The following is a 21,259-nucleotide window of genomic DNA, read 5'->3' as shown; positions in this document are numbered from 1 at the left end:
GCCAACTTAAAGAACATTTTAGACAAGAACATGCTTAAGCAAACTCACTGAGCCATATTTCTGAAGTGCTAGTTCACAAGGTCTGCAGGAAACATTTTGATTCTGAACACTGTATGTCACAAACCAAGCAGAGAAGCAGCAAATATCAGTATTAAAGTCTGTAGTTTGATGTTCATCTCTTAGACTAGCTGTATTTTGTTGGTTTGGGTTTCTTTGCATTGGCTTGCGATTTCATTGTTTACACTTAGTATTCCCCTTTGTTTATATATTATCGTCCTAATCAATAACATAACAAATGATTGTTCAAATATTCAGTCTGATGTTTATTGTTTAAACAGACATCAAGAACAATGGCAATAACGAAAACAAGTTCTTGAAATTACAAAATATAGGCACAAGTGAACACAGTCATACATAAAATATTTATTTTACATTTTACTTTTGAATTTGTGTAACAGCTTTAATAATGTTAACTATTATGAGAGTAAACAGTACAAATCAATATGTGATAATTATCTGTCTTTATCAAACCAAACAACTACAGTTGGTTAGCAATTAGTTAACCCTAAATTTAAATGTTTTAATATCAGCCTCAAGCCTCATGTCCTCTTTGGTAGTGGCTGCTTTAATAAACTGTTCTTATTATATACTTAGTAGTAAATACAGATAAATTGTATGTGTAATACAATCATTGGCAAGCGTGCTGTATCAGCCACCCATGATGATATCGATATCAGCACAGTTGCAAAAGCTTTATCACACCTTTAATCTGTATGACGTCACGTCATCGATTGCAGTCACTGTTGCAAAGGCTTTCAAATCCCTAATATGTATGACGTCATGTCAAACCTATAATCTGTATGACGTCATGTTACATAAAAAACATCTACTTGAGGTATATGTATATAATAAAGTGTATATGATATGTCTTTTTTTAATATCACACACCATATCAACCCTCAACCAATATAATCCCTCGAGCAGAGCTCTTGGGATTATATTGGTGTCTCTGGTTGATACAGATGCGATATTGAAAAAGCCATATGATATTCTCTATTTATTAATGTTTAATTGATGATCATAATGTATACAGTTTACAAACAAAACAGTATAGATATTAAAAGACTAGATTACAAAAATTATTGCTCAACTTTCTTCATTTGCTCACAAAATAACAAAATATAACAAACTAGTCAACAGTTTCACCAAAATATAAACCAACACACTGGGGACACAGATTCGTAAAAAACTTGGTAAATAAAAAAAAAAATCCCAATCCAAACTAGGCAAAATGTATATTTATTAAATTTTACTAAATTTTTAATTCCTGGTGATTTCCTCTATAGGCTTTATATGATTTTTTTTAACTGTCCCAAAGAAATTTTGTATATACTGTATAAAAGTGTTTTCCAATTGATTTCTCAATACAGATTACAGAAAGTCCAAAATAGGTACACTACTTTAACACAAAAGAGTTTTGATGTACTTGCTGAAAATTCATGGTACATATTTAGTGAAAAGAAAAAGATAATTTGAGAACAAAAATGATAATGTAACAACTGTTTTCATCATCCTCAATGAAATTAATGCTTCATGGAATCAAAAATATCAATGTAAAAATCCGTAAAATATATCTTGAGTATGCATAACTTGTGAGATTCAATCAGAAATAAACGATAACATTAAGTACACTGGTTATGTGACCTTTCCACCCACACCTTAATGCTTTAATACTGGTCAAATGACCTTACATACCAACACCTTCAAGCTTCAATACTGCTTTCAAAAACAGAATTTGGCTCTATAATTCTGTACCAAATAACATATATTATTGCATAGCAATATAATATTTCCCACAGAAAGTTACCAAAAGTTAGCCTGCAATAAATTCCAATATTGCACTAGTGCAATAAATCGCCAAAATTCATGACGTCATCAACGACAAAATCTAGTTTAATCCAATTTTTACTTTCAAATATTATATTGCTATACAATAAAAGAGTTATTGCATGAATATTGGGGAATATTGTCCCTCGTAGAACATATATTGCACTTGCAAGCTCGTGCAATATAAAATTCTACAATTTTCCCCAATATTCATGCAATAACCCTATATTATGAACTATTAATATACCATCATTTTAATTATGGATTGAATTTCGTAATAAAATCTTTAAGATTAATAAATTGGTCCTTATATTTTAAAAATAATAATGATTCTAATGAAAATACACAACCAATCTTCACAGCTGTTGCAGCTTATATTTGTCATTAGTCTGAATAATGAGGTGACTATGTTTAGATGAACAATATATTAACCTCATTGCAATGCAAAATATTTTTTAAGTATATCACAATGTAATCAAACTTAACAATGTAACCAAATTATTACAATGTAACCAAATCATTACAATGTAACCAAATTATTACAATGTAACCAAATCATTACAATGTAACCAAATTATCACAATGTAAACAAAATAGTAATCATTCAAACAATTCTTTTATTAAATGCAACCAATTTTGTATTAAGTCTCTAAAGTTAAGCCAATTTATAAATTTTAATGGCATTCTGTTTCATACAAAAAGTAATAAACCATAAGAATGCTTGTTCTGACATCTTACTACACTTAGTATTAATTTTTAAACATAACAGATTGTGGATTATTTTCCCTATTTGTAATGACTATACTACTACATCATTGGTTGATTATTCAATGATTGGAAGACATAATCAGACAATCACAATATTTTGGCTTAGGTTTTTGAAAATATGACTTATACATCAAACTGTTAAGGATCTTTCATTATGAGGGGATGCTTATGAAAATCAAAATGTTTTATAAAAATAATATATGAAACAAAACCATATCAACAATTAGCATTTTAATATCTTAAAAATTACAAAAATCTTGATTTTTCAGAAAAATGGATCCTGACACAAACAAAAGTTAGCCCTAATAATTATTTGTCAAGCATAAGGATACTGCAAATACAGGGAAAAAAATGAAAAAAAAAAAAAAATTCAATATCATGAATATTGAGATCGAACATAGCACCTATACTTTTAATAACTAATATAATAACAAAACATGCAATAATATATATGTGTGTGTGTGTGATTAATTGCCCTATTTTCATAATTTTTATAATTGTCTCAAAAGTAAATAATAACCTGAATTTTTCTTCCATTTAGACTTGCATATATCTTAAGACCAATCCATGGTTCTTACAAATAACTAAAATAAAACTACATATTGTTCTCATAGAGTTACAAGGACTGCAGCATTTACAATTGTCTTCAAAACTTCCAGACATTTTTCTGTTGGAGGTGTGGCAAAAGTTGCCACACCCCATTTCTGTCCATCATTCTCAACGGAAACTGTCAAACTTGATACACACATTCCAGCACTAGCCAAAGCTCCTAAAAAGAAATATTTCATAAATGTCATTCAGGTTCCATATATATAATGTCAAATAAGGTGTCTTTTTTATATCCTATATTAAACATTGTCTATTTCAAGCTATATATAGCCTGTTAATTTAAAATATACACTGTTTTTATAGATTATGATTGGCCATCTCAACATTAATTGATTTTCTTGCTTGAGGCAGTACAGTGAAAGTGAGAAAAGCAGTGGCATTGAGATGACCAATGATAATCTGTTTATTGCTATTTTATCTATGACATCATATGCACCCTAAGTTTCTAGCATTTTCATACCACTCTACTGACTGAGAAAAAAAATTATCAGTCAGTAACCATCAAGGAAAAGTTTGGTAAAATAGTGATAAGGATCTGTATAATCCTCCTTATGTTGACCTCATCTATCTTTTTCACATAATTACATTGAGAACTACACAAGATGTATTTGTCATGTCCGCTAATTGATAATTACTGTATGATATCTGTTATGAAATACAACAGGTAATTTTACCAAGATTGTTACATCACCAGAGTAGGTACAGTGAGCTTGATTTAATTAGAACCAGTAGCTAAGACTAAAATTCTTTGTCTACTTGTACAAATTGAACTCTTCTTTCTGTTGTTAATTGAGAGTTTTGAGTAATACTAACCTGCTACAGTTGGTAGTAACTGAGGGTTACCAGTTCCTTTGAAGAGTAAAGCTACATCAACTAGTGAGGCAGGTACAGAGAACTGTTGACCTTGGACTTCAATGAGAAGGGCATTACCACCAGAAGTTGTTCCTGACAGACGGAATCCATTGTTGAATATTACTGACACTACATTGGTATATGGAGCTGGAGCTGCTTCTTCATGGGTGTTCTTTACCTGAATAATTGATTACAACTTTAAACAGTGATAGAAGCTAAAATCTAAAAAATTAAACTTGACCTTCATTTTGTTTCAAGACACAACATGTCTTGATTTAAAAAGAATTCTTCAAAGAGTGTTCAAACCATTGCCTGGACAATGCTTAAATATCACTCTTGGCTACTCAACAATGAAAACAGCAAAATTCATGAAAATTAATCTCGACTTTCATAACGTCACAGAAAAAAAACATTTCTAAATTTAAAAAAAAAAGGTCAAAGCATTCAAGTTATTGCCCAGCCACACCTGCACATCACTAAATTAATAACCATTATCTTCCTTCAGAAATCTGTTTAAAAAATACAGAGCACATGCTATCACATTTATGGAATTAATTAATTTCAAATCCTACAAATTTCATACAGCATTGCTAGGGTTTCATAAAATAGGTGCAGACAACAAAGAATGACAAACTTGAAGGTAAATGCTGTTTGAAAATAGATTTCACTAATTACCAAACTTTTAAAGGGAAAACAAATATTGGTACACGGATGCCCCACTCGCACTATCATTTTTCATGTTCAATGGACCGTGAAATTGGGTAAAAAATCTAATTTGGCATTAAAATTATATAGATCATATCATATGGAACATGTGTACTAAGTTTCAAGTTGATTGGACTTCAACTTCATCAAAAACTACCTTGACCAAAAACTTTAACCTGAAACTCCCATTTTCATTTATTATGTTCAGTAGACCGTGAAATTGGGTTCAAAAGACTAATTTGGCTTTAAAATTAAAAAGATCATATCATAAGCAACAAGTGTACTAAGTTTCAAGTTGATTGGACATCAGCTTCATCAAAAACTACCTCGACCAAAAACTTTAACCTGAAACTCCCACTTTCATTTTCTATGTTCAGTGGACCGTGAAATTGGGGTCAAAAGTCGGATTTGGCTTTAAAATTAGAAAGATCATATCATAAGCAACAAGTGTACTAAGTTTCAAGTTGATTGGACTTCAGCTTCATCAAAAACTACCTTGACCAAAAACTTTAACCTGAAACTCCCATTTTCATTTTCAATGTTCAGTGGACCGTGAAATTGGGGTCAAAAGTCTAATTTGGCTTTAAAATTAGAAAGATCATATCATAAGCAACAAGTGTACTAAGTTTCAAGTTGATTGGACTTCAGCTTCATCAAAAACTACCTTGACCAAAAACTTTAACCTGAATGGACGGAAGCACAGACCAGAAAACATAATGCCCCTCTACTATCGTAGGTGGGGCATAATAAAAATGCACTCACAGTTAATCCCATTTGTTTTGCCAAAGCTGGAGAATTAACTAAATTAAGAGTTGGACTATCCCCTCCTCCTAATGCAGGAGAGTTCTGTAGTAATCCTGAGAGTATAGCTGCACTCAAGTAGGATCCAGCTTGTTTCAATGATGGTCCTGGAAAAAAAATAAACTTGTCAAAAATGTCACCTGTTCTAGACAATTACCAGTAATGTTTTAATATGTTTCTAGCAACAAAAAAATCATTATTAATACATATTAAAATATGCTAATAAAATAGAAAATGATTTCATATTGAATTTGAAAAAAGTTATAAGCTTATATAAAGCCTCTTTTATAAACCACTAAACATTTATTAACAGTATACCATTATACGTCCTGTTAAGTCGTATAAAAATCAAAAGTTGCTAAAAACAAGCTATGGTTGATCACTAACAAACATGTTTTACCCTGTCACATTCTTATTGTGCCTGCCCCTAGTCAGGAACATGTATTTCAGTGGTTGTCATTGATTCATGTCTGTCATATGATATTAATTTTTCATATTAAAATGTTTTGTTATAAATAAGACCTTTGGTTTCCTCGTTTGAAATGTTTCACATTTTTCATGTAGAGGCCTTTTTATAGATGACTATAATTGCTTGCATACACTTTGTTTAAACTCTGTTGGCAATTATACCAGATCTCCTTACCTTCATATAGATATTTTATGATTTATCAATCTCTTGTGACAGGTTATTTTAAATATAAGCCTAGCAAAGTACTGATTACATACTTTGAAAGAAAAAGCATGACTAGTTTATGTTCTGTAATGTTTATATTTATGTAAAAGTCATAACTTGTTCTGAATACCTTTATAAAATCTGTTGTAAAGGGAGATAATTACATGAATTTACTCTGGTAAAGGGAGATAATTACATGAATTTACTGTTGTAAAGGGAGATAATTACATAAATTTACTGTTGTAAAGGGAGATAATTACATGAATTTACTGTTGTAAAGGGAGGGATAATTACATGAATTTACTCTTGTAAAGGGAGGGATAATTACATGAATTTACTCTTGTAAAGGGAGGGATAATTACATGAATTTACTGTTGTAAAGGGAGGGATAAATACATGAATTTACTGTTGTATAAAGGACGGATAATTACATGAATTTACTGTTGTAAAGGGAGATAATTAAGAAGTAATAAAAGATTCTCTTTATACCGTAAGTTGTGACTTGCATATTTTCTACATTTCCAGGATTTAAACCTGCTGCCACTTGTCCTAACTTCCTACCAAGTACTACCCATGGTCGAGATTCTGGACTCAAAGCATTTGTCATGGCATGAGCATTTATCTGCAACATAAAACAATAAAAGTGTGAACTGAAGCATCATGACAAAAATTTCAAAACACTTTCCATGTTTATATCCTTTCATGAAGACTGTTCTCAAACCTGTTTTCTAAACAGCTAGATATATAAATACTACAGTTTGTATGGCAATTATACTTGTACAAATACATTTGTTAGTGGTTGTGTGATACATACCTACATATGTCTAAAACTATCTATTTAGGATAATTCATAGCATAGATGTCCCATTGTGTAATTTTGTTAAAAGTAGATATTCAACAGAACAAGAGATCTGTTAATTTAGAAAATTCAAAGGTAAATGTTTGGATGACCTGAAGAGTATGAGCAGACCAACTAAAACCCTTTTTTTTAATTTGACAAACCAAAAGTAATTTTGCAAAAACTTATTTTTAACCATCTACTTACAGCACCAAATAAACTTTTTCCTCGCACCACATCAACAAATTGTTCTGCAATCTCAACAGCCACTCGTTTCTGTGCTTCAGTGGTACTTGCTCCTAAATGTGGAGTTGCTAATACTTGTGGCATCTTTGCTAAGGTGAAATCTTTAGGTGGTTCACTTTCAAAGACATCTAGACCTGCTCCTCCACACTGACCAGATTCTATAGCTCTCTTGATGGCAGCCTCTTCTATGATTCCACCTCTTGCTACATTTACTACTTTAACACCTTTCTTACACACTGAGAATACTTGGTCATTAATTAAATCTGTAAACACAAATAAACCTTTACCTTACAGAATGAGTTACTGCTTTAGCATTCATTTACTACAAATGTAGAATACTTGGTCATTTATCAATTCTATACAACAAAGACACAACAGATTTTATCTGAACTAATAAGTACTTGGTTATTGATGAATACTGTGTTTTTGTCCATCTGATGAGTTAAGCCTTTTTCAACTGATTTTTATAGTTCGTTCTTATATTGTACTGTTATACCACTGTCCCAGGTTAGGGGGAGGGTTGGGATCCCACTTACATGTTTAACCCCGCCACATTATTTATTTATGTGCCTGTCCCAGGTCAGGAGCCTGTAATTCAGTGGTTGTTGTTTGTTTACGTGTTACATATTTGTTTTTTTCGTTCATTTTTTTTTACATAAATAAGGCCATTAGTTTTCTCGTTTGAATTGTTTTACATTGTCTTATCGGGGCCTTTTATAGCTGACTATGCGGTATGGGCTTTGCTCATTGTTGAAGGCCGTACGGTGACCTATAGTTGTTAATGTCTGTCATTTTGGTCTTTTGTGGATAGTTGTCTCATTGGCAATCATACCACATCTTCTTTTTTTATAGTGCATAATAAATTTCAAATCTTAGTCTTTTTGTTGGATATGTTTCTCAATACTGGACTAATTTTGATAAATATTGTCTTGTCAACTCTGTTGAATTATTAAAATATCAGGATTATCTGTACCCTTTTATCTTATATGCTTAGATTTATAATATCTCTATTAGCAGTGGCGGATCCAGTACTTAAGGGGGGGCCCGCTGACTGACCTAAGGGGGGGGGGGGCGCTCCAGTCATGCTTCAGTGATTCCCTATATAATCAACCAAATTTTTCCCACAAAAGGGGGGGCCCGGGCCCCCAGGCCCCCCCCCTGGATCCGCCTATGATTAGATCATCATTTCAAATACAGTCATCTTAGATTTCTGATATCTCTATTAGATCATCATTTCAAATACAGTCACTTTCCTGAAAAATTGTGAATAATATCAAAATGATACAATCTAAGTGAGATCCTTACATTTCTCAAATATTCTTCAACAGGTATATTTAAAAAAAATCTAAACAGACTTTATCTGAAGAAAAGCACTAATTTGTTTCCAACCAAAGAAGCTGTTGACTTCTAATAAGAGAAAGTAGACCTAAATATGACCTGGACCACAACAACTTACTTCTGGTCTGTGGAATGAGTGGTGTGTGGACTGTAATATAATCAGCTAGTGGCCAGATCTTCTCAAGTGGCATCCATTCTGTGTTAAACTCTGCACTAACTTCAGCAGGAATGATAGGATCATAACCAATGGTCTGAAAATACAAATGGAGATAAAGTTTGTGATAAAAAAAATTATGACTATAAGTTGTTCATTATGCCCATTTGCGTTTAATATTTTAAAGACTTCAAATAGTCTTTGAACAGATATGTCCTGATGTGCTAGACAACAAAATGGCTGTATAGACTTAATCTTTCTTTAATGAACCATGGTCACATTGTTTATTTACTCAACATTTCCCTAAGAAATATCCAATAAAATCTGTCATAAATGAAAATTTCAAATAGTATTTTGCTGTTGAATATAATTGTGTCAAATGAAAAACAAATTTAAAAGCAACTTTATGAAATAATTTTGTGTGAATTCTTATGCTTAAAAAATTCTTGGAAAAACACTATTATAACAAATGCCATCACTCTTACAGCCACTCTTTACTTGAAAGTTTGTTAATTCTTGGTAATCCTACAATGGCCAGCATTGAGATGTGTAGCCTGTATATATCTTGTAGGGATCAGAATTCTTGGTAATCCTTCAATGGCCAGCATTGAGATGTGTAGCCTGTATATATCTTGTAGGGATCAGAATTCTTGGTAATCCTTCAATGGCCAGCATTGAGATGTGTAGCCTGTATATATCTTGTAGGGATCAGAATTCTTGGTAATCCTTCAATGGCCAGCATTGAGATGTGTAGCCTGTATATATCTTGTAGGGATCAGAATTCTTGGTAATCCTTCAATGGCCAGCATTGAGATGTGTAGCCTGTATATGTCTTGTAGGGATCACATGTTCTTATCATAAATTATACTAAATTGACCACTTATTGTTTATCTTTCCTTCAGTATTTTTACTTACTGTCATTCCAAATGACTGCATCCTAAGAGCCACTTCTTTACCAATTCTTCCTAAACCTATAATGGCCAGAGTTTTTCCGTAAAGCTCGTTACCCATCAGAACTTTTCTTTCACTCCATTTTTCCTCCTTCATAGCTCTATCACCTCGATGTATATGTCTGAAAAATTTACATTTAAATTTTAAGATTTATTTATAACATTTTGTTATGGAGCTACGACAATTAAAAAACACAATGGAATTTAACATTATCTAACTACAAAAATATACTATCCAGAGTTCTTGAAATTTTTTTCCTCTGGTGGTCTTTGAGGGAAATATTTTCTGTTGCAAAATACTGAAACTGTGCAAGTCCTTTGCAAATTTTGGTGGACTAATCATAGGATCACCACTTTTCAATAACTCTGACTATATGTTATGGTCTTATGTTTCTCGAGACAATTTTTTAGAACAATTGGATATTGAACCTCTGCATGTTCTTATATGTATATACTAAGAGGAAAAGACATCTTATTCGGCACATTTTCAGTAAAGATATTTAACTTTTTTAGCCATTGCATATTCTTTCAATACTCTTTAAAAATTGCTTTATAAACTAATATGTGTTCCAAGACAAAACAAGTGAAAATGTAAGCCACTGCTAACTGATGATACCCCCGCCAAAATTGGATAATCTTAATAGTGTAAAATTATGCAAGTGTTCAGTAAACAGGAAGTTGTTGAGTGATGAATCAGCAGTATTTACCTTGATTAATCACAAATCAATGTGCAAGTATGTTCACTAGTATTTACCTTGATAAAGCACAAATCAATGTAGAGGTATGTTCACTAGTATTTACCTTGATAAAGCACAAATCAATGTACAAGTATGTTCACTAGTATTTACCTTGATAAAGCACAAATCAATGTACAAGTATGTTCACTAGTATTTACCTTGATAAAGCACAAATCAATGTAGAGGTATGTTCACTAGTATTTACCTTCAAAAAGCACAAATCAATGTACAAGTATGTTCACTAGTATTTACCTTGATAAAGCACAAATCAATGTAGAGGTATGTTCACTAGTATTTACCTTGATAAAGCACAAATCAGTGCACAAGTATGTTCACCAGTTTTTATCTTGATAAAGCACAAATCAATGTACAAGTATGTTCACTAGTATTTACCTTGATAAAGCACAAATCAATGTAGAGGTATGTTCACTAGTATTTACCTTGATAAAGTACAAATCAATGTACAAGTATGTTCACCAGTATTAACCTTGATAAAGCACAAATCAATGTGCATGCATGTTCACCAGTATTTACCTTGATAAAGCACAAATCAATGTACAAGTATGTTCAGCAGTATTTACCTTGATAATGCACAAATCAATGTACATGCATGTTCACTAGTATTTACCTTGATAAAGCACACATCAATGTACAAGTATGTTCAGCAGTATTTACCTTGATAAAGCACATATCAATGTGCAAGTATGTTCACTAGTATTTACCTTGATAAAGCACACATCAATATAAAAGTATGTTCACTAGTATTTACCTTGACAAAGCACACATCAATGTAAAAGTATGTTCACTAGTATTTACCTTGATAAAGCACACATCAATGTACAAGTATGTTCAGCAGTATTTACCTTGATAAAGCACAAATCAATGTGCAGTATTTACCTTGATAAAGCACAAATCAATGTGCAAGTATGTTCACCAATATTTACCTTGATAAAGCACAAATCAATGTACAAGTATGTTCAGCAGTATTTACCTTGATAAAGCACAAATCAATGTACAAGTATGTTCACCAATATTTACCTTGATAAAGCACAAATCAATGTACAAGTATGTTCAGCAGTATTTACCTTGATAAAGCACAAATCAATGTGCAAGTATGTTCACTAGTATTTACCTTGATAAAGCACAAATCAATGTACAAGTATGTTCAGCAGTATTTACCTTGATAAAGCACAAATCAATGTACAAGTATGTTCACCAATATTTACCTTGATAAAGCACAAATCAATGTACAAGTATGTTCACTAGTATTTACTTTGATAATTCACAAATCAATGTATAAGTATATTCACCAGTATTTACCTTGACAAAGCACAAATCAATGTACAAGTATGTTCAGCAGCGCTAAGAGTGTTTCCACCTGGTGTGCTGAAATTAATAAAGATGAAAATTTGTTAACATACATAAATAAGAAGCCATGTTTCTCTTTTTTTACTTGTGTGTTAGTATGCAACAAACAGCTATGGCTTCCTTTAGTGGCTTCTTAAATCAGTAAATATATTTTGCATGTAAAACCAGATTTAGATAGGTTTAAGTGTTTGTAACAACATGAACAAGATGTATGAATTTTTGTTGAAACTAATAAAAATTTAGAACTACTAAAATATATGCATTTAATCTATAATGGTTTACTTTTACAAACTATGACTTGGATGGAGGAGAGTTGTTTCATTGGCACTCATATCTCTTCTTCTTAAATCTATTATATAGATTATGGTATTCTCTTTGATTTCATTGGTGTTTCAAAGGACCTCAATCAACAATAAAGAAGCTATATGGAGTATGGTAAACCAGTGTAATGTGGATCTAAAATTGCTTTTAACACAGAAATATGTAATATTTTTGGTTGTGAATATGCTGAAATTTAATAGAAAAGTTTAACTGTATGACAAAACAGGGCTGTACATGGATTCTTACTTCATCACAATAATTCCTCGTTTTGTCGCAACATCACAGTCGATGTTATCGACCCCTGTACCAGCACGACCAATTATCTTCAGGTTGGTTCCAGCATTGATGACATCAGCTGTTACCTTAGTAGCAGATCTAACTACCAGTCCATCATATTTCTATAGATAATAAAAAAAAACATATTCAGCTGAACTCAATAAAAAAGGAATTTTCATAGTATTTTACCAAAATGTTTAAATAAAATCTATGTTATTAAAAAAAATAAGAAGTGATAATGAGATAGATCTCTAAAGCTTACAACACTAAATACCAAAGACATGTCCTCAACACAGAGCCTGGGCTCATACAGTACAGCAATCTATAAAGGGCCCCAAAAATGTCCATCCTAAAGCATAAATAATTAATGGGTTTTAGAAGAGAAAAAATTCAGAAGTGATAAAAAGGAGAGGTAACTCAATGAAGAATGCTGAACATCACTGATGACAACAGAAAACAGATACATTGTACATATTCTGTAATTACATCATCATAATCCATCTTTAACATGTTTAATTATTCAAAGTAAGCACTTTAAATCCTCCTTTAAATTCAAAGTAAAAAAGCAGATTTTCTTGTCATAAGATGTAAACAGTTTATGGGATTAGTGAACAGGAAAGAGACATATAACTTTTAATCTTTAATAAATAATTTGTACATTCTAACAAATATACTACCACTAGACAGGATGCAGACTATTGGTAACCAGATTAAAACCTAAGAGTTTAAAAGGATCTGCTTTGGAAACCATGTAGTGAGGGTTTTTTTCATATATAAACCAGGGTATAACACTAATGATATAATATCATATTCATTTTTGAGACCAGTGACTAAGAAAGAAATTTTTAAAATAATATTTTGTGTTTTAAAAAGATCATCCAATAAACAATGAGAGTAACACAATGGAATTCTTCTTTACTTTTATTTTGGAATTACATGTTTAATTCATGAAGATTAATGACTTAAACTTTATTACTTGGTACAACTGACCATGGGTACTAATATTTATAACAATGACAGGCAAAGACATGCCATGAAAACTGGTTACATCAGATGATCTGGGCACAAATGGTATGTATACACACGAAGTAGTAGCCTACATGCATGTATATAGACACAGTGCCATGACAACTGGTTATAAGTGGTTACACTTAACCTATCTAGATACTATCCTGTACATATGCATATGAGTATTATGACATATCCCTAACAACATCAGAGATATTTTCACAAATTTGGTAAAATTCTGCAAAAGACAGCATAACTCACTGGTTTAAATTAATAACTAGAACCCAAAGTTATGCTGTCAAGATTTCTACTCTTGACACATACTAGGTGACCGTGATGCATGCATGAGACACCTGAACTATACTTACAGGAATTTCTGTCAAAAGTTGTTCTTTCGTTAGCTTAGTATTTTTCACCACTTGAATTCCATTCTTCTGTAAAATTTCGACACACTGAGTGTCAATTTCATCTGTGATTAAAACTGATTGCAACTGAAAGGACATTGTTCTAGTCTTACAAACACGTTACAGTAATCGATGTTTTCTGTAGCAGTCGGCAGTGCAAAACGGTGTACAGTCAAATTCGAGCAAGCACCTGTTGGTGTAAAAGTTCCGACTTTTAAAAATAATCAAATTGTTTATGCAATTATGATGTACTACGGACTGAAAAAAAGATAGAGCATAAAACATGAACCACTTGGTTTAGTCATAATAGTTATAACAACAACAAATCAGTTGAATGGATTAATGTAAGCGGACATAAATACTTATATAAACACTATTTAGATGTACACCGTTGCGAATGTCATCGGAACTTTTTGATGTCATCCGGAATATTTTGGGAGTTTTCCTTCAAAGTAGGTCAACCCTAATGCATGATGGAAAATTTCACAAAACGTCCAAATGCGTTTTTTCAACTGAATATTCAAATTAAATCAAGGACAACCCAATGCCCAGATTAAATAAACTGTTATAAGTGATTCAACCATGGTCCGTCCAAACAACATAATAATATGCATGTTGATGAAGGTGACATGTAATATCATCTTTATTTCTTTAAAAGTTAAACAAAATTGTGAATCAAATGTGTGACAATAATAAACATTGTTGTACTTCATGAACTTATCTGGAAATATATTTGCTACTGCAATATAAATCATAAGTTGTGAACTGTAAGGTAATATGCTCAACTTTCAGTCATAATTCAGTGATATGGCCATTAAAAAAAATGTTACACTGCGGAGAGAAAATATAGCTTCGAGATCTAAAAAATTATTACTTTATTTAATTTAGTAATGAAAGTGAAATAGTGAAATGATAATAAATTCGCTTTTAGCAGCCAGTTTGGTTCAATTTTGTCAAAATAAGCAAACTCGGCGGAAACATCGCTGATGAATTATTCACTTGCAAGTGAATAATTCGACCTCATTGAATCCGTTTTAATGTAACTTTAAATTTTACCCTTAGCTAGAGAATCAGGCGTGTGCAGTTATCAAACAGAAAAGAATGTAAACATTGAAAATGAAACACGGGTTAATGATGTAGGCTTTAATAGGTCATGTTTAGGAAGTAAACTCACAAAAATACTGAACTCCGAGGAAAATTCAATCGGAAAGTCCCTAATCACATGGCAAAATCAAATGACAAAACACATCAAAAACGAATGGACAACAACTGTCATATTTCCAAAGAATTTGAGTCTGTTTGGACTTTTTGTTTTTCCCTACGATACAGGGTAACATAGTTTGCCCCATAACACCGATTGTTCTTTTCATTTAACACTTTAATAGCGCTTAAAGGTTACTACCAGAAAAATTCTGAGTAGATTCTAGATATCTTTTTTTCTTTTTGAGACTCAAATAATACCATTTCAAATATAATCAAATCTAAGTAGTAAAGTACGAGTCGACCTTTTGCCGCCTTAAAAAATATCTCGAAAAGTAGCTCAATAGCCTACAGAGGTGGATTTTGTTTCTTGGATAATGCCATTGCGACTTATAGTATCAATTTTAAATTCTACATTATTTTCATTTCACCTTCGATCCACAAAAACATTCGTGTACAGGTATAACAATGATTAACATTCATGATGATGTTGTATATTATTAACGTACTAGGGACCCCTTTGATGGTGTCATCTGAATCAGAAACTCGTATACAAATCTATTGGTCCCAGGTGTCATAGAATGCAATTTATAACGAACGATTAGGCAAATTTTACCAAAGACATTCATGATCATTCATACTTTAGACTAGTCCCAGATTCCAGAAAAAAAGATAATGGTTTACTTTTATAAATATAGTGACTTGGATTGAGAGTTGTCTCATTGGCAATGACATTATATTTTAATTTTGGCATTAAATTTCATTCCCTAGTTTTTGACCCATTTTTCAAGGTTTTCAATTTCTTGTTGGAGGCTGATATGATTTCTTTTCTGTTGATTTCCTTTTCTCTGTATAAGTAACAGTGGCGGATCCAGAACATTTCTTAGAAGGGGGCTGACTGACCTAAATGGGGACCCGCTCTAGTCATGCTTCAGTGATTCCCAATATAATCAACCGATTTTTTTTCCCACGAAAAGGGGGGGGGGGGTGTCAAGATGCGTTCAACATAGTCACCATTTGAATTATTTAGTGAAAGAACATCATCTATATAGCGGAAAATAGAGTTAAAGGATATTGCTTACTTCTTATCTTTCTTCCTAAGAAGTTCCTGTATGAAGTCAGCCTCATGATAATAAAGAAACAAGTCGACAAGAAGAGGGGCACAATTCGTTCCCATAGGAATGCCAATAGTCTGTTGAAAAACACGTCCTCCGAACGTAACAAATATGTTGTCAATCAAGAAATCAAGAAATTGATAATGTCAGTTTCAGAGAATTTTTTGTTTGAATCAGAGTGATCTTTACAAAGTAGGATTTATCCCTTCCTCAGACAAGATACTTGTATCTTCGTTGGCCATTCTGTTTTATGAAACAAAGCAATACCAACTCTTTCAATATGTTTTTTTTAGTTCGGAATGTGGAATACTTGTATAAAGTGTAGAAAAGTTATATAGAGATTTCTATAAATATCAGACACGTAAAAACAAAATACCTACCATTTCTTACTCAGGATGAAGGTTATTTCCAAATAGGATGGCAAGGGCGGCTGTTTTTTTCAAGCATCTTTTTAAATTCTTCTAAATTGCTTGATTCTTTCAAAGACTGGCATTTTAATGACAATTTCATTCGTGTTGACATATTTTAAGATGGTATCCTGCTTAGCATTTTTCTTTTTTAATTCCTTTTTTATATTTTAGTTTTTAAGATACATGTAATAGCCAAAAATGCCCCCCCCCCCCCCCTTTCCCTAAAAAAAAGGTATTTAAAATGCTTCGCTGAGCGCAGCCTGTTATGACTGCAGATGTCAAACCATGAACAGTTGGGGCAAATTTGGACACAATATTATTCAAGCTTGATACTATCTAAATTTGGATTGTGATCTAATTTTTGACATAATATAGGTTTCTGATACAAAATAAATGCGGTCAAGGATCTTACAAATCTATTGGGCAACACTGCGCAATTGGAGATTTTTTCTTGAAACTTTCAAAAATTTGAAATTTGAAATTTTTGAACTCTTAAAAAAAATGAACTTTTTAACACACCCCCCCCCCCCCCCCCCCCCTTTGGTGCAATTCCCAACCTTTCCTTTGTAGTATGGAACCTTGTAGTACAATTTTAAAGAGATCAACATACTTGATTTGATAATTGTCAATGATCTTATTACTTAGTAAGATAGCAAATTTTGAACACTTGGACCCTTTAGGAGCTAGTGACCATTGCTGTTTAAAATATGATTATATGTGTTACTTTAAATACACAGAATGTGGTATAGAGAGATTAAATTACTATAAAGCAGACTATGTTGCTTTGCGAAAAGAGCTTAACATAGATTGGGAAAAGAACTAGATCATAAAAATACAAATGATATGCTAAAAGCTTTTATGGACAAGTTTAACAAGGCTGTGAGAAAGCATGTATCAAAGAGCCGACCAAAAAATTCAAAAGATAATACAACACTGACTTAGTAAAGAGACTCTTGGTAGATCTTAGTAGTGTTAGACATAAGCATATACTTTGTGAAAGATACATGGGAAAAAAGAATGAAGATAGCTCTAGGGAATTTTGCAAGGCAAGAAATAAGGTTGAAAAATTAACAAGAAAAGAGAGAAAAGACCAGGAAAGAGAATTTGCAGAAACAGCGATCACAAATAGTAAAAACTTTTGAAAATAAGGTAATGCTAAAAGAAATCCAAATCTGATTTGTCAGAACTACATAAAACAGAAAACAACACATTAAAAGTTACAAGTAGTGACTCAGACAAAGCAGAAGTTCTTGCTGATTTTTTTAGTAGTGTGTTCACTAATGAAAATGATAAAAATATGCCAATAATGGAAAAGGTAGATTATAGCCAACAGTCAAGTAATGATTTATTTACTAAAAAAGACAGATATTGTTGTTAAATTTGAACATAACCAAATCACCACATCAAAAACTACTATTTGAATTAGCCTCTTTTGTAGCCAAACCTTTATGTATGACTTTCAAAAGTTCATTTGTAAATATGGAGATACCGAGGATTGGAAGATTGCTATAATAACTGCTTTATCTAAGAAGGGAGATAAGAAATCAGCTTCAAACTACCATCCAGTTGGTCTCACAAGCATGCAAAATTATGGAGAAATGTATCCTAGCAATCAACAGTTTGGCTTCATGGGTGGTAGATCAACTTGATTTCAGTTGCTGAAAGTCCTAGATAAGTGGACAAAGGTACTTGACAAATAAGGTATATTACACTCGATTTATGTTGACTTCATGAAAACGTTTGACAAGGTTCTACATATGAGACTACTACACAAGATTTAACACTATGGTATCAGTGAGCAAACTACAATCTGGATAAGAAGCTTCCTTAGAAAGACAACAGTGCGTACAGGTCAATGGGTCAAGATCAAGTAGGTGGAATGAAACCACTGGAATTCCACAAGGCTCTGTATTTGGACAAATTTTATTCGTTTTTCTATTCATTAGCGACTTGCCAAACAATGTTATATCATATGTATCCATGTTCGCATACGACAACAAATTATTTAGAGAAATAGTCGACCAGAGAGACCAGAACCTTATTCAGGAAGACCTCGACACCCTATTGTGATTGGAGCAAAACTTGGCTATTGAAATTCCACCAGACAAGTGTAAAGTTTTACCGATTAGTGGAAGGAATACTACACACGAATCTCCAAACCACACAATGAAAAAGTATGAAGGCGGTCGCACTGACCTTGAAAATGTTAAATCAGAAAAAGATATTGGTGTAACTATTGACATGAATCTGACATTTGCAAATCAAATTCAAAACCAAGTTTATAAAGCTAATCAGATCCTAGGTCTCACTCGCCGTTCCTTTATCCACCTAGACAATCGCACATTTACATTATTATTCAAGGCACTTGTAAGACTGGAGTATGCAAACAGTATATGATCACCCTACAGGAAGGCTGACATTACAAGTATTGAGAATGTGCAAAAGAGAGCGACCAAAATGTTGCCTACAATGAGAGACTTGCCATACGAAGACCGATTACGAAAACTCAAGCTTTGAACCCTCCGTTTCTGCCGTTTACGAGTTGACATGATAGAAGTGTACAAGTTATTGAAAGGGTAATGCGACACTAGAGTAACAAATGCTTTATTAGAGGTGGACAACAAAACTAAAACGACTCAATGAAACTTATGAAACAACGACGTTGTCTGGATCTGAGGAACTATTTTTTTTCACCAACAGAGTAGTGGACATATTGAACAGCCTCCCTGAAGAAGTTATATCAGGATGACTTTAAAATTTCAAAAATATATTATAGATAAATGTTGGGCCAACTAACTATTAATGTATAATTTTGAAGCAGAATATGAAATCTTATCCAGTGGCAGATCCAGAAATTTTCATAAGTGGGGCCCCATAACTGCCTAAGAGGGGGCCCCGCTCCAGTCACGCTTCAGTGATTCCCTATATAAACAACCAATTTTTTTCCCAAAAAGGGGGGGGGGGGGGGGGGCTCTAAATCCGCCTCTGCTATCCGGAAGTGAGAAACGTACAATTAAATACAACGATGATGGAGAAGAGCAGACTGTAATGGTACAACAGTGCCATCGTTCTGAAGATCCATAGGAATCCATAGGTAAACACAAGTTATGGTCAGGAAACTAGAAAAAATGTTTGTTTTTGGCCCTTTTTGTGCCCCTAACTGCACGACTAACGATTACAGTCATGCTTCACATTTTAAACCGGAAAATTCTATTAAAGATTTGGGGATGTACGGCGGGCGGTTGGACAGGTTCCAAGCAGTGTCTGTTCATAAACATGAAAACGCTTTGACGATTTATTTTCAAAATTTAGATATGTTGTTTCCTGAGATTTAATGGAGGTCATCCTGAACGGACGGATAAACAGATGCACAGACAGAAATAAATTGCTTCGCCAAGCGCAGCTGGATACAACTGCAGAGGTCCAAACCATTGGGGCAAAAATTGAAAACAATATTCACGCTTGATATGTCTGAATTTGGATAGTAATTAAATATTTGCCACTTAATAGGTTTCAGACACATAATATTAAACTGTAGTCAAAGAACTTAGAATTGGTTAGATGATTTTGACCTTTTATTCATTTTTTTGCTTTTATGCAATACACTATGCTGTTGCATTTTGACCCCAACCCGATAATAACAAAAATTGTATCACCCCCTTTTTTTTATGCAAAAATATATATATATATATATAAAAAAAAATCTTTTTAACTTTTTGAAATCTGAAAAAATTATCCCGCCCCCCCTTTTTTTTCAAAAAAATTCTTTCGCACAAGATATGGTCATAATTTCTATTCAAAATTCCATTGGAGATGCAACCATAATAACATATTTAAATACACCATAAAAGTCTTAAAAGAGAAAATTAATATTCCTTAATCAGCATAAATTTAATCAGTGGCGGATCCAGAACTTTTCTTATGGGGGGCCCGCTGATTGACCTAAGGGGGGCCCCTCTCCAGTCATGCTTCAATGATTCCCTATATAATCAACCACATTTTTCCATGAAAGGGGTACCGGGCCCCCCAGGCCCCCCTGGATCGGTCTATGTTAATAGTAACTTCTTAAAAAGTAAATTGACAGCTAATCACCCCAAGACAATACAAAAGTTCTATTATATGATTTTAAAGCAGTGTCAGGGAGGTAATATGTTTGGATTATCTCAATATATTTGGATTACCTCCCTTACACTGCTTTAAAATTGTCTATTAGCCAAGAAATCCCTGTTTCCCTTGCCCTATTTTGCCCCTAATTCCTCACTGGCTAGACCCATAACCCCTAAAGCCAATCCTAACCATTCCTTTGTGGTATGGAAAATTGTGGTATAATTTTAGAGTGATCCATACACGTTTAAACCCAAGTTATTGTCTGGAAACTAGAAAAATGCTTTTTGGGCCTCTTTTTGGCCCTTAATTACAAAACTGATTGGATCATAACCCCAAAAATTACTCCCAACCTTCCTTTTGTGGTTATTAACATTGTGTTTAAATTTCATAAATTTCTATTTATTTATACTAAAGTTATTGTCAGGAAACCAACTGTCTTCGCTGACAATGACAAGGTGCTACCAATTTAAAAGCACAAACTCTTTTTTTGCG

General features: G+C 32.7%; 1 protein-coding gene across 1 annotated transcript; it reads right to left on the bottom strand.

Annotated features, from left to right (window-relative positions):
- Positions 1-299: 299 nt before the first annotated feature.
- LOC139513854 (D-3-phosphoglycerate dehydrogenase-like) lies at positions 300-14,113 on the bottom strand. Its single transcript, XM_071302709.1, has 10 exons — positions 13,900-14,113; positions 12,494-12,645; positions 11,879-11,944; positions 9,787-9,943; positions 8,836-8,968; positions 7,341-7,642; positions 6,785-6,917; positions 5,584-5,729; positions 4,078-4,294; positions 300-3,424 (listed from the first exon to the last, which is right to left on the bottom strand). The coding sequence occupies exons 1-10, from the start codon at positions 14,032-14,034 to the stop codon at positions 3,264-3,266; spliced, it is 1,602 nt and encodes a 533-aa protein (XP_071158810.1). The 5' UTR covers positions 14,035-14,113; the 3' UTR covers positions 300-3,263.
- Between the last annotated feature and the right edge of the window lie 7,146 nt (positions 14,114-21,259).

Source organism: Mytilus edulis, chromosome 2 (genome assembly GCF_963676685.1).
Source record: "Mytilus edulis chromosome 2, xbMytEdul2.2, whole genome shotgun sequence".
Lineage (NCBI taxonomy): Eukaryota > Metazoa > Mollusca > Bivalvia > Mytilida > Mytilidae > Mytilus > Mytilus edulis.
This window is presented reverse-complemented; position numbering and strand designations above follow the sequence as displayed.